The 13,385-nt window shown below is 47.1% G+C and overlaps 1 protein-coding gene across 1 annotated transcript in view; it reads right to left on the bottom strand.

Annotated features, from left to right (window-relative positions):
- Nucleotides 1-632: 632 nt before the first annotated feature.
- The window catches only part of dmrt3a (doublesex and mab-3 related transcription factor 3a), a 45,267-nt gene continuing 32,514 nt past the window's right edge, over nucleotides 633-13,385 (bottom strand). Inside the window, exon 2 of the mRNA XM_052479939.1 lies at nucleotides 633-1,711. Within this exon, the coding sequence (XP_052335899.1) occupies nucleotides 633-1,711 (1,079 nt within the window). The remainder of the gene's footprint in view (nucleotides 1,712-13,385) is intronic.

A 13,385-nucleotide genomic window follows, 5' to 3' on the forward strand; every position in this document is an offset into this window, starting at 1 on the left:
AGATACAACCCACAGGTTCATTGTTTCATTGGTTCAGGTATAGAGATATAACCCACAGGTTCATTGTTTCATTGGTTCAGGTATAAAGATTTGTTCCCAATTCATTTTTCATTGGTTCAGGTATACCATACAACCCATGGTTCATTGTTTCATTGGTTCAGGTATAGAGATATAACCCACAGGTTCATTGTTTCATTGGTTCAGGTATAGAGATATAACCCACAGGTTCATTGTTTCATTGGTTCAGGTATAGAGATATAACCCACAGGTTCATTGTTTCATTGGTTCAGGTATAGAGATACAACCCACAGGTTCATTGTTTCATTGGTTCAGGTATAGAGATATAACCCACAGGTTCATTGTTTCATTGGTTCAGGTATAGAGATATAACCCACAGGTTCATTGTTTCATTGGTTCAGGTATAGAGATATAACCCACAGGTTCATTGTTTCATTGGTTCAGGTATAGAGATATAACCCACAGGTTCATTGTTTCATTGGTTCAGGTATAGCGATATAACCCACAGGTTCATTGTTTCATTGGTTCAGGTATAGAGATATAACCCACAGGTTCTTTGTTTCATTGGTTCAGGTATAGAGATATAACCCATAGGTTTGGGTGGTTCAGGAGGGTCAGGTGGAGGAGTTGAGAATTCGTGAGTCGGAGGAGTCGGAGCGGTCCTCGTACTCCTCCTCATGAGTGTAGAGGGTCTGTTTGGACCCGGGGGTGGGGGGGATGGGGGTAGGGTGGCAGCCCTCCTCCAGCTGGGAGAGACGGTGCTCTTCCTGGGGGCGGGAGGAGGAGAGGAGCGGAGAGGAGGAGGAGGAAGAGGAGAGGAGCGGAGAGCGTTGGAAGACGCCAGTGGAGGAGAAAGGAGAGACGTACTGAGCTGACCTGAGTTGGTACTGCTGCTGCAGTGTCATGGTGTTCCACAGCGTCACGTCGTTGCAGAAGGGTCCGACCTGGCCGCCGCGTGTCAGAGAGTTCCTCAGCATCAAGGGGTAGCGGGGGGGATGGGGGAAAGACCCGGAGTGTAGGGCCAGGGGGCCAGACGACGAGTCAGACGAGAAGCGCAGAGACTCAGGCACCCTGAAAGCAGAGCCCACAGACCACTTAGCGGCGGAGGCCAGAGAGTGGTAGGACCCCAGGGGGTGATCGAGGAGGTGGCTATTAGAGGGAAGGACCAGGGTGTCGGGGTGGGGGTGACCCCCCCTGGCCTCCTGGGCCTGGCTGGACAGCAGCACCTCGATGGCCCCCACCAGGTCCCCTCCACACCCCTGCAGGATCAACTCCAGCACCGGGGGCTTGTGGGACGGGAAGATCTTCTTCAGCACCTCCAGGGGTGGCCGGTTGGCTCGCAGGTTGAAGGGAAGGGAGACAGACCCAGACAGGCCCTCAATCACCAGGCTGTGGTCCACTGGCAGCCCCCCTGCACCAACACCAGGGTAACCTTTAGTGGGGCTGTCTGCCTTGGGCTCTGGAGAGGTGCTGCAGGTCTTGGGGTAGGCTAGGGGGAGAGGGAGGCTGGGAAGGGGATGGGGGAAGCTGTAGCGACACTCCTCTGCCTGGTTTGGGGTGTCCGGGGGCTCGGGGGTGAAGCAGGAAGGCTTGGAGCCCTCGGGGGAGCTGCTAGGGTCCTGGTCCTTCTCACTGCCGCTACCACCACCATTCTCCCCACCGGAGTGGTCACCCGACGTATCCTCACTCAGGTCTACAGAGAACACAGAAACACATCCTCAGTCAAGACGACAGACAACACAGAAACACATCCTCAGTCAGGACTACAGACAACACAGAAACACATCCTCAGTCAGGACTACAGAGAACACAGAAACACATCCTCAGTCAGGACTACAGACAACACAGAAACACATCCTCACTCAGGTCTACAGAGAACACAGAAACACATCCTCAGTCAAGACTACAGACAACACAGAAACACATCCTCAGTCAGGACTACAGACACAGACACACATCCTCAGTCAGGACTACAGAGAACACATCCTCAGTCAGGACTACAGAGACAGAAACACATCCTCAGTCAGGACTACAGACAACACAGAAACACATCCTCAGTCAAGACGACAGACAACACAGAAACACATCCTCAGTCAGAGACAGACTACAGAGAACACAGAAACACATCCTCAGTCAGGACTACAGAGACAGAAACACATCCTCAGTCAGGACTACAGAGAACACAGAAACACATCCTCAGTCAGGACTACATCCTCAGTCAGGAGAGACAGAAACACATCCTCAGTCAGGACTACAGACAACACAGAAACACATCCTCACTCAGGTCTACAGAGAACACAGAAACACATCCTCAGTCAAGACTACAGAGAACACAGAAACACATCCTCAGTCAGGACTACAGACACAGAAACACATCCTCAGTCAGGACTACAGAGACAGAAACACATCCTCATTCAGGACTACAGAGAACACAGAAACACATCCTCAGTCAGGACTACAGAGAACACAGAAACACATCCTCAGTCAGGACTACAGAGAACACAGACACACATCCTCAGTCAGGACTACAGAGAACACAGAAACACATCCTCAGTCAGGACTACAGAGAACACAGAAACACATCCTCAGTCAGGACTACAGAGAACACAGAAACACATCCTCAGTCAGGACTACAGAGACAGAAACACATCCTCAGTCAGGACTACAGAGAACACAGACACACATCCTCATTCAGGACTACAGAGAACACAGAAACACATCCTCAGTCAGGACTACAGAGAACACAGAGTCAGGACACAGAGTCCTCAGTCAGGACTACAGAGAACACAGAAACACATCCTCAGTCAGGACTACAGAGAACACATCCTCAGTCAGGACTACAGAGACAGAAACACATCCTCAGTCAGGACTACAGAGACAGAAACACATCCTCAGTCAGGACTACAGAGAACACAGAAACACATCCTCAGTCAGGACTACAGAGACAAAAACACATCGTCAGTCAGGACTACAGAGAACACAGAAACACATCCTCAGTCAGGACTACAGAGACAGAAACACATCCTCAGTCAGGACTACAGAGACAAAAACACATCCTCAGTCAGGACTACAGAGACAGAAACACATCCTCAGTCAGGACTACAGAGACAGAAACACATCCTCAGTCAGGACTACAGAGAACACAGAAACACATCCTCAGTCAGGACTACAGAGACAAAAACACATCGTCAGTCAGGACTACAGAGAACACAGAAACACATCCTCAGTCAGGACTACAGAGACAGAAACACATCCTCAGTCAGGACTACAGAGACAAAAACACATCCTCAGTCAGGACTACAGAGACAGAAACACATCCTCAGTCAGGACTACAGAGACAGAAACACATCCTCAGTCAGGACGACAGAGACAGAAACACATCCTCAGTCAGGACTACAGAGACAGAAACACATCCTCAGTCAGGACTACAGAGAACACAGAAACACATCCTCAGTCAGGACTACAGAGACAGAAACACATCCTCAGTCAGGACTACAGAGAACACAGACACACATCCTCAGTCAGGACTACAGAGACCACAGAAACACATCCTCAGTCAGGACTACAGAGAACACAGAAACACATCCTCAGTCAGGACTACAGAGAACACAGAAACACATCCTCAGTCAGGACTACAGAGACAAAAACACATCCTCAGTCAGGACTACAGAGACAGAAACACATCCTCAGTCAGGACTACAGAGACAGAAACACATCCTCAGTCAGGACTACAGAGACAGAAACACATCCTCAGTCAGGACTACAGAGAACACATCCTCAGTCAGGACTACAGAGACAGAAACAAATCAAAAGTCAAATCAAATTTACAGATATAGCCCATCCTCATCAGCTGATATCTCAAAACACATAGAAACACATCCTCAGTCAGGACTACAGAGAACACAGAAACACATCCTCAGTGCTGTACAGAAACACCCTCAGCCTAAAACCCCAAACAGCAAACAATCCTCAGCAGGTGTAAAAGCACATCCTCAGTGGCTAGAGAAAAACTCCTCTAGAAAGGCCAAAACCTAGGAAGAAACACATCAGAGAGGAACACATCCTCAGGGACTACAGAGGGGTGGCACAGTCCTCTCAGGACTCTGGCTCCTCAGTGCTACAGAGACAGAAACACATAGAGACTATAGACAGAACATGACCAAGATGTTCAAATGTCCTCAGTCAATGACCAGCATGGGACTCAGAAACAATCCTCAATAAGGCAGAACAGTTGAAACTGGAGCAGCAGCACAGTCAGGTGGACTGGGGACAGCAAGGAGAAACACATCCTCAGTCAGAGACAGAGACAGAAACACATCCACAGTCAGGACTACAGAGAACACAGAAACATATCCTCAGTCAAGACTACAGAGACAGAAACACATCCTCAGTCAGGACTACAGAGACAGAAACACATCCTCAGTCAGGACTACAGAGACAGAAACACATCCTCAGTCAGGACTACAGAGAACACATCCTCAGTCAGGACTACAGAGACAGAAACACATCCTCAGTCAGGACTACAGAGACAGAAACACATCCTCAGTCAGGACTACAGAGAACACAGAAACACATCCTCAGTCAGGACTACAGAGAACACAGACACACATCCTCAGTCAGGACTACAGAGACAGAAACACATCCTCAGTCAGGACTACAGAGACAGAAACACATCCTCAGTCAGGACTACAGAGAACACAGACACACATCCTCAGTCAGGACTACAGAGAACACAGACACACATCCTCAGTCGGGACTACAGAGACAGAAACACATCCTCAGTCAGGACTACAGAGACAGAAACACATCCTCAGTCAGGACTACAGAGAACACAGAAACACATCCTCAGTCAGGACTACAGAGACAGAAACACATCCTCAGTCAGGACTACAGAGACAGAAACACATCCACAGTCAGGACTACAGAGAACACAGAAACACATCCTCAGTCAGGACTACAGAGACAGAAACACATCCTCAGTCAGGACTACAGAGACAGAAACACATCCTCAGTCAGGACTACAGAGACAGAAACACATCCTCAGTCAGGACTACAGAGACAGAAACACATCCTCAGTCAGGACTACAGAGACAGAAACACATCCTCAGTCAGGACTACAGAGACAGAAACACATCCTCAGTCAGGACTACAGAGAACACAGAAACACATCCTCAGTCAGGACTACAGAGACAGAAACACATCCTCAGTCAGGACTACAGAGAACACAGAAACACATCCTCAGTCAGGACTACAGAGAACACAGAAACACATCCTCAGTCAGGACTACAGACACAGAAACACATCCTCAGTCAGGACTACAGAGAACACAGAAACACATCCTCAGTCAGGACTACAGAGAACACAGAAACACATCCTCAGTCAGGACTACAGAGACAGAAACACATCCTCAGTCAGGACTACAGAGAACACAGAAACACATCCTCAGTCAGGACTACAGAGACAGAAACACATCCTCAGTCAGGACTACAGAGAACACAGAAACACATCCTCAGTCAGGACTACAGAGACAGAAACACATCCTCAGTCAGGACTACAGAGAACACAGAAACACATCCTCAGTCAGGACTACAGAGAACACAGAAACACATCCTCAGTCAGGACTACAGAGAACACATCCTCAGTCAGGACTACAGAGACAGAAACACATCCTCAGTCAGGACTACAGAGACAGAAACACATCCTCAGTCAGGACTACAGAGACAGAAACACATCCTCAGTCAGGACTACAGAGAACACATCCTCAGTCAGGACTACAGAGACAGAAACACATCCTCACTCAGGACTACAGAGAACACAGAAACACATCCTCAGTCAGGACTACAGACACAGAAACACATCCTCAGTCAGGACTACAGAGAACACAGAAACACATCCTCAGTCAGGACTACAGAGAACACATCCTCAGTCAGGACTACAGAGACAGAAACACATCCTCAGTCAGGACTACAGAGACAGAAACACATCCTCAGTCAGGACTACAGAGACAGAAACACATCCTCAGTCAGGACTACAGAGAACACATCCTCAGTCAGGACTACAGAGACAGAAACACATCCTCAGTCAGGACTACAGAGAACACAGAAACACATCCTCAGTCAGGACTACAGACACAGAAACACATCCTCAGTCAGGACTACAGAGAACACAGAAACACATCCTCAGTCAGGACTACAGAGAACACAGAAACACATCCTCAGTCAGGACTACAGAGAACACAGAAACACATCCTCAGTCAGGACTACAGAGAACACAGAAACACATCCTCAGTCAGGACTACAGAGACAGAAACACATCCTCAGTCAGGACTACAGAGAACACAGAAACACATCCTCAGTCAGGACTACAGAGACAAAAACACATCCTCAGTCAGGACTACAGAGAACACAGAAACACATCCTCAGTCAGGACTACAGAGACAGAAACACATCCTCAGTCAGGACTACAGAGAAACAAAAACACATCCATCCTCAGTCAGGACTACAGAGACAGAAACACATCCTCAGTCAGGACTACAGAGACAGAAACACATCCTCAGTCAGGACTACAGAGAACACAGAAACACATCCTCAGTCAGGACTACAGAGACAAAAACACATCCTCAGTCAGGACTACAGAGAACACATCCTCAGTCAGGAAACAGATCCTCAGTCAGGACTACAGAGACACAGAAACACATCCTCAGTCAGGACTACAGAGACAAAACACATCCTCAGTCAGGACTACAGAGACAGAAACACATCCTCAGTCAGGACTACAGAGACAGAAACACATCCTCAGTCAGGACTACAGAGACAGAAACACATCCTCAGTCAGGACTACAGAGACAGAAACACATCCTCAGTCAGGACTACAGAGAACACAGAAACACATCCTCAGTCAGGACTACAGAGAACACAGAAACACATCCTCAGTCAGGACTACAGAGACAGAAACACATCCTCAGTCAGGACTACAGAGAACACAGAAACACATCCTCAGTCAGGACTACAGAGACAGAAACACATCGTCAGTCAGGACTACAGACACAGAAACACAGTCAGTCAGGACTACAGAGACATAAACACATCCTCAGTCAGGACTACAGAGACAGAAACACATCCTCAGTCAGGACTACAGAGAACACAGAAACACATCCTCAGTCAGGACTACAGAGACAGAAACACATCCTCAGTCAGGACTACAGAGACAGAAACACATCCTCAGTCAGGACCACAGAGAAAGTCAGGACACAGAACACAGAAACACATCCTCAGTAAGGACTACAGAGAACACAGAAACACATCCTCAGTCAGGACTACAGAGAACACAGAAACACATCCTCAGTCAGGACTACAGACACAGAAACACATCCTCAGTCAGGACTACAGAGACAGAAACACATCCTCATTCAGGACTACAGAGAACACAGAAACACATCCTCAGTCAGGACTACAGAGACAGAAACACATCCTCAGTCAGGACTACAGAGACAGAAACACATCCTCAGTCAGGACTACAGAGAACACAGACACACATCCTCATTCAGGACTACAGAGAACACAGAAACACATCCTCAGTCAGGACTACAGAGACAGAAACACATCCTCAGTCAGGACTACAGAGACAGAAACACATCCTCAGTCAGGACTACAGAGACAGAAACACATCCTCAGTCAGGACTACAGAGAACACAGAAACACATCCTCAGTCAGGACTACAGAGAACACAGACACACATCCTCAGTCAGGACTACAGAGACAGAAACACATCCTCAGTCAGGACTACAGAGACAGAAACACATCCTCAGTCAGGACTACAGAGACAAAAACACATCCTCAGTCAGGACTACAGAGACAGAAACACATCCTCAGTCAGGACTACAGAGACAGAAACACATCCTCAGTCAGGACTACAGAGAAAACACATCCTCAGTCAGGACTACAGAGAACACAGAAACACATCCTCAGTCAGGACTACAGAGACAGAAACACATCCTCAGTCAGGACTACAGAGACAGAAACACATCCTCAGTCAGGACTACAGAGAACACAGAAACACATCCTCAGTCAGGACTACAGAGACAGAAACACATCCTCAGTCAGGACTACAGAGAACACAGAAACACATCCTCAGTCAGGACTACAGAGACAGAAACACATCCTCAGTCAGGACTACAGAGAACACAGAAACACATCCTCAGTCAGGACTACAGAGAACACAGAAACACATCCTCAGTCAGGACTACAGAGAACACAGAAACACATCCTCAGTCAGGACTACAGAGACAGAAACACATCCTCAGTCAGGACTACAGAGAACACAGAAACACATCCTCAGTCAGGACTACAGAGACAGAAACACATCGTCAGTCAGGACTACAGACACAGAAACACAGTCAGTCAGGACTACAGAGACAGAAACACATCCTCAGTCAGGACTACAGAGACAGAAACACATCCTCAGTCAGGACTACAGAGAACACAGAAACACATCCTCAGTCAGGACTACAGAGACAGAAACACATCCTCAGTCAGGACTACAGAGACAGAAACACATCCTCAGTCAGGACTACAGAGAACACAGAAACACATCCTCAGTCAGGACTACAGAGAACACAGAAACACATCCTCAGTCAGGACTACAGAGACAGAAACACATCCTCAGTCAGGACTACAGAGACAGAAACACATCCTCAGTCAGGACTACAGAGACAGAAACACATCCTCAGTCAGGACTACAGAGACAGAAACACATCCTCAGTCAGGACTACAGAGAACACAGAAACACATCCTCAGTCAGGACTACAGAGAACACAGAAACACATCCTCAGTCAGGACTACAGAGAACACAGAAACACATCCTCAGTCAGGACTACAGAGAACACAGAAACACATCCTCAGTCAGGACTACAGAGACAGAAACACATCCCAGTCAGGACTACAGAGACAGAAACACATCCCCAGTCAGGACTACAGAGACAGAAACACATCCACAGTCAGGACTACAGAGACAGAAACACATCCTCAGTCAGGACTACAGAGAACACAGAAACACATCCTCAGTCAGGACTACAGAGACAGAAACACATCCTCAGTCAGGACTACAGAGACAGAAACACATCCTCAGTCAGGACTACAGAGACAGAAACACATCCTCAGTCAGGACTACAGAGAACACAGAAACACATCCTCAGTCAGGACTACAGAGACAGAAACACATCCTCAGTCAGGACTACAGAGAACACAGAAACACATCCTCAGTCAGGACTACAGAGACAGAAACACATCCTCAGTCAGGACTACAGAGACAGAAACACATCCTCAGTCAGGACTACAGAGAACACAGAAACACATCCTCAGTCAGGACTACAGAGAACACAGAAACACATCCTCAGTCAGGACTACAGAGAACACAGAAACACATCCTCAGTCAGGACTACAGAGAACACAGAAACACATCCTCAGTCAGGACTACAGAGAACACAGAAACACATCCTCAGTCAGGACTACAGAGAACACAGAAACACATCCTCAGTCAGGACTACAGAGACAGAAACACATCCTCAGTCAGGACTACAGAGACAGAAACACATCCTCAGTCAGGACTACAGAGACAGAAACACATCCTCAGTCAGGACTACAGAGAACACAGAAACACATCCTCAGTCAGGACTACAGAGACAGAAACACATCCTCAGTCAGGACTACAGAGAACACAGAAACACATCCTCAGAAACACATCACATCAGTCAGGACTACAGAGACAGAAACACATCCTCAGTCAGGACTACAGAGACAGAAACACATCCTCAGTCAGGACTACAGAGACAGAAACACATCCTCAGTCAGGACTACAGAGAACACAGAAACACATCCTCAGTCAGGACTACAGAGAACACAGAAACACATCCTCAGTCAGGACTACAGAGACAGAAACACATCCTCAGTCAGGACTAGAGAACAGAAACACAGAAACACATCCTCAGTCAGGACTACAGAGAACACAGAAACACATCCTCAGTCAGGACTACAGAGAGAACACATCCTCAGTCAGGACTACAGAGACAGAAACACATCCTCAGTACAGGACTACAGAGACAGAAACACATCCTCAGTCAGGACTACAGAGACAGAAACACATCCTCAGTCAGGACTACAGAGACACAGAAACACATCCTCAGTCAGGACTACAGAGACAGAAACACATCCTCAGTCAGGACTACAGAGACAGAAACACATCCTCAGTCAGGACAGAAACACATCCTCAGTCAGGACAGAGACAGAAACACATCCTCAGTCAGACTACAGAGACAGAAACACATCCTCAGTCAGGACTACAGAGAACACAGAAACACATCCTCAGTCAGGACTACAGAGACAGAAACACATCCTCAGTCAGGACTACAGAGAACACAGAAACAGTCATCCTCAGTCAGGACTACAGAGACAGAAACACATCCTCAGTCAGAGACAAGAAACAGAGAACAGAGACAGAAACACATCCTCAGTCAGGACTACAGAGACAGAAACACATCCTCAGTCATGACTACAGAGAGCACAGAAACACATCCTCAGTCAGGACTACAGAGACAGAAACACATCCTCAGTCAGACAGCTACATGGACAGCTCAGAAATAACTAAATAATTTCACTACAACAGAGTCATAATGTTAACTTTGGATCAGTGACATGTCCAATAGTACAACCTGGAAGATGGAGATGAATTCAATGAGCTAACATGAATCTGAATTTGCCAGGGCCTATCTCCACCTGACTGGCAGCGGAGGGCCCAAGGCCCAAGGCCGTCTAGGAGGAGGAATGCAACATGGAGGTCTCGAACAGGCTAAAGAGATTATCAACTTGTCTACCACTCCACAATTTATGACCATTGACTTTTTTTCTTCCTGGAAGAGCTGTTAGCAGGAAGTGCTGAGTGTGTCACTGTGTGTCAGTGAGGAATCTCCCATCAATGGTCTTTGACCGCAGGTTGTAAACAGATTGGCTGTTGCTTGGTAACATTTCACAGAGAGTTTACTTCTTGGAGAAATGATGGTGATTACATTCGATTAGAACCTGTCCAGTCTGGAGTACTGTACTCTTTCTAACTATATCCCTTCATCCCTCACACTGAAATGGGCCTGATGTGAAGTCGATACCAATTTCACCTTTATGCCCTGCGTTCTATCCTTCACTCTTAGAAAAAAAGGTTCTGGATAGAACCAATAAGGATTATATTGCCTGCTACATATATGGCATCCCTAAAGCTTCCATATAGAATAATTTTGTATGGTTCTTTAATCAGAACCCCAGAGGTTCTTCTTCAATGAACAAAAGTTGGTTCTACATAGCACCCATGGGTTCCATGTAGGGTTAAATATGGAATAAATTCTGGTTCATTATGGAACCTTTAGGGGTGCCATATATGAAAAAAGCATAGAAACTTGCTGGTTCTATGCAGAACCTTTTTTTCTAAGAGTGTTGTGATCTATCCACAGATATTCAATTAAATTACTTCTACGGTTTCTATATGTAATTTTATGGTTCTATCCCTGTGTTTTATCCCTGTGTTATATTTCTGTTCTATCCCGGTGTTATATCCCTGTGTTATATCCCTGTGTTCTATCCCTGTGTTCTATTTCTGTTCTATCCCTGTGTTCTATTTCTGTTCTATCCCTGTGTTCTATTTCTGTTCTATCCCTGTGTCCTAGCCTTGTGTCCTATCCTTGTGTCCTATCCTTGTGTCCTATCCTTGTGTTCTATCCTTGTGTCCTATCCTTGTGTCCTAGCCTTGTGTCCTAGCCTTGTGTCCTATCCTTGTGTCCTATCCTTGTGTCCTATCCTTGTGTTCTATCCTTGTGTCCTAGCCTTGTGTTCTATCCTTGTGTCCTATCCTTGTGTCCTATCCTTGTGTCCTATCCTTGTGTCCTATCCTTGTGTCCTATCCTTGTGTCCTATCATTGTGTCCTATCCTTGTGTCCTTTCCTTGTGTTCTATCCTTGTGTCCTATCCTTGTGTCCTAGCCTTGTGTCCTATCCTTGTGTCCTATCCTTGTGTCCTATCCTTGTGTCCTATCCTTGTGTCCTATCCTTGTGTCCTATCCTTGTGTTCTATCCTTGTGTCCTAGCCTTGTGTTCTATCCTTGTGTCCTATCCTTGTGTCCTATCCTTGTGTCCTATCCTTGTGTCCTATCCTTGTGTCCTATCCTTGTGTCCTATCCTTGTGTTCTATCCTTGTGTCCTATCCTTGTGTCCTAGCCTTGTGTCCTATCCTTGTGTCCTAGCCTTGTGTTCTATCACTCTGTTCAAGCCTTGTGTTATATCCCTGTGTTCTATCCTTGTGTTCTATCATTGTGTTCTATCCTTGTGTTCTAACCTTGTGTTCTATCCTTGTGTTCTATCCTTGTGTTCTATCCTTGTGTTCTATCCTTGTGGTCTATCCTTGTGTCCTCGCCTTGTGTTCTATCACTCTGTTCTATCCTTGTGTCCCAGGTCTTGTGTTCTACCCTTGTGTCCTAGCCTTGTGTTCTATCACTCTGTTCAGGCTAGCAGCCACTGCCAGCTAGCCTACTTCAGCAGTACTGTATCATTTTAATCATTTTAGTCAATAAGATTCTTGCTACGTAAGCTTAACTTTCTGAACATTCGAGACGTGCAGTCCACTTGTCTTTCCAATCTCCTTGCATTAGCGTAGCCTTTTCTGTAGCCTGTCAACTATGTGTCTGTCTATCCCTGTTCTCTCCTCTCTGCACAGACCATACAAACGCTCCACACCGCGTGGCCGCGGCCACCCTAATCTGGTGGTCCCAGCGCGCACGACCCACGTGGAGTTCCAGGTCTCCGGTAGCCTCTGGAACTGCCGATCTGTGGCCAACAAGGCAGAGTTCATCTCAGTCTATGCCTCCCTCCAGTCCCTCGACTTCTTGGCACTGACGGAAACATGGATCACCACAGATAACACTGCTACTCCTACTGCTCTCTCTTCGTCCGCCCACGTGTTCTCGCACACCCCGAGAGCTTCTGGTCAGCGGGGTGGTGGCACCGGGATCCTCATCTCTCCCAAGTGGTCATTCTCTCTTTCTCCCCTTACCCATCTGTCTATCGCCTCCTTTGAATTCCATGCTGTCACAGTTACCAGCCCTTTCAAGCTTAACATCCTTATCATTTATCGCCCTCCAGGTTCCTCGGAGAGTTCATCAATGAGCTTGATGCCTTGATAAGCTCCTTTCCTGAGGACGGCTCACCTCTCACAGTTCTGGGCGACTTTAACCTCCCCACGTCTACCTTTGACTCATTCCTCTCTGCCTCCTTCTTTCCACTCCTCTCCTCTTTTGACCTCACCCTCTCACCTTTCCCCCTACTCACAAGGCAG

This window comes from Oncorhynchus keta, chromosome 25 (genome assembly GCF_023373465.1).
Source record: "Oncorhynchus keta strain PuntledgeMale-10-30-2019 chromosome 25, Oket_V2, whole genome shotgun sequence".
Taxonomy (NCBI): domain Eukaryota; kingdom Metazoa; phylum Chordata; class Actinopteri; order Salmoniformes; family Salmonidae; genus Oncorhynchus; species Oncorhynchus keta.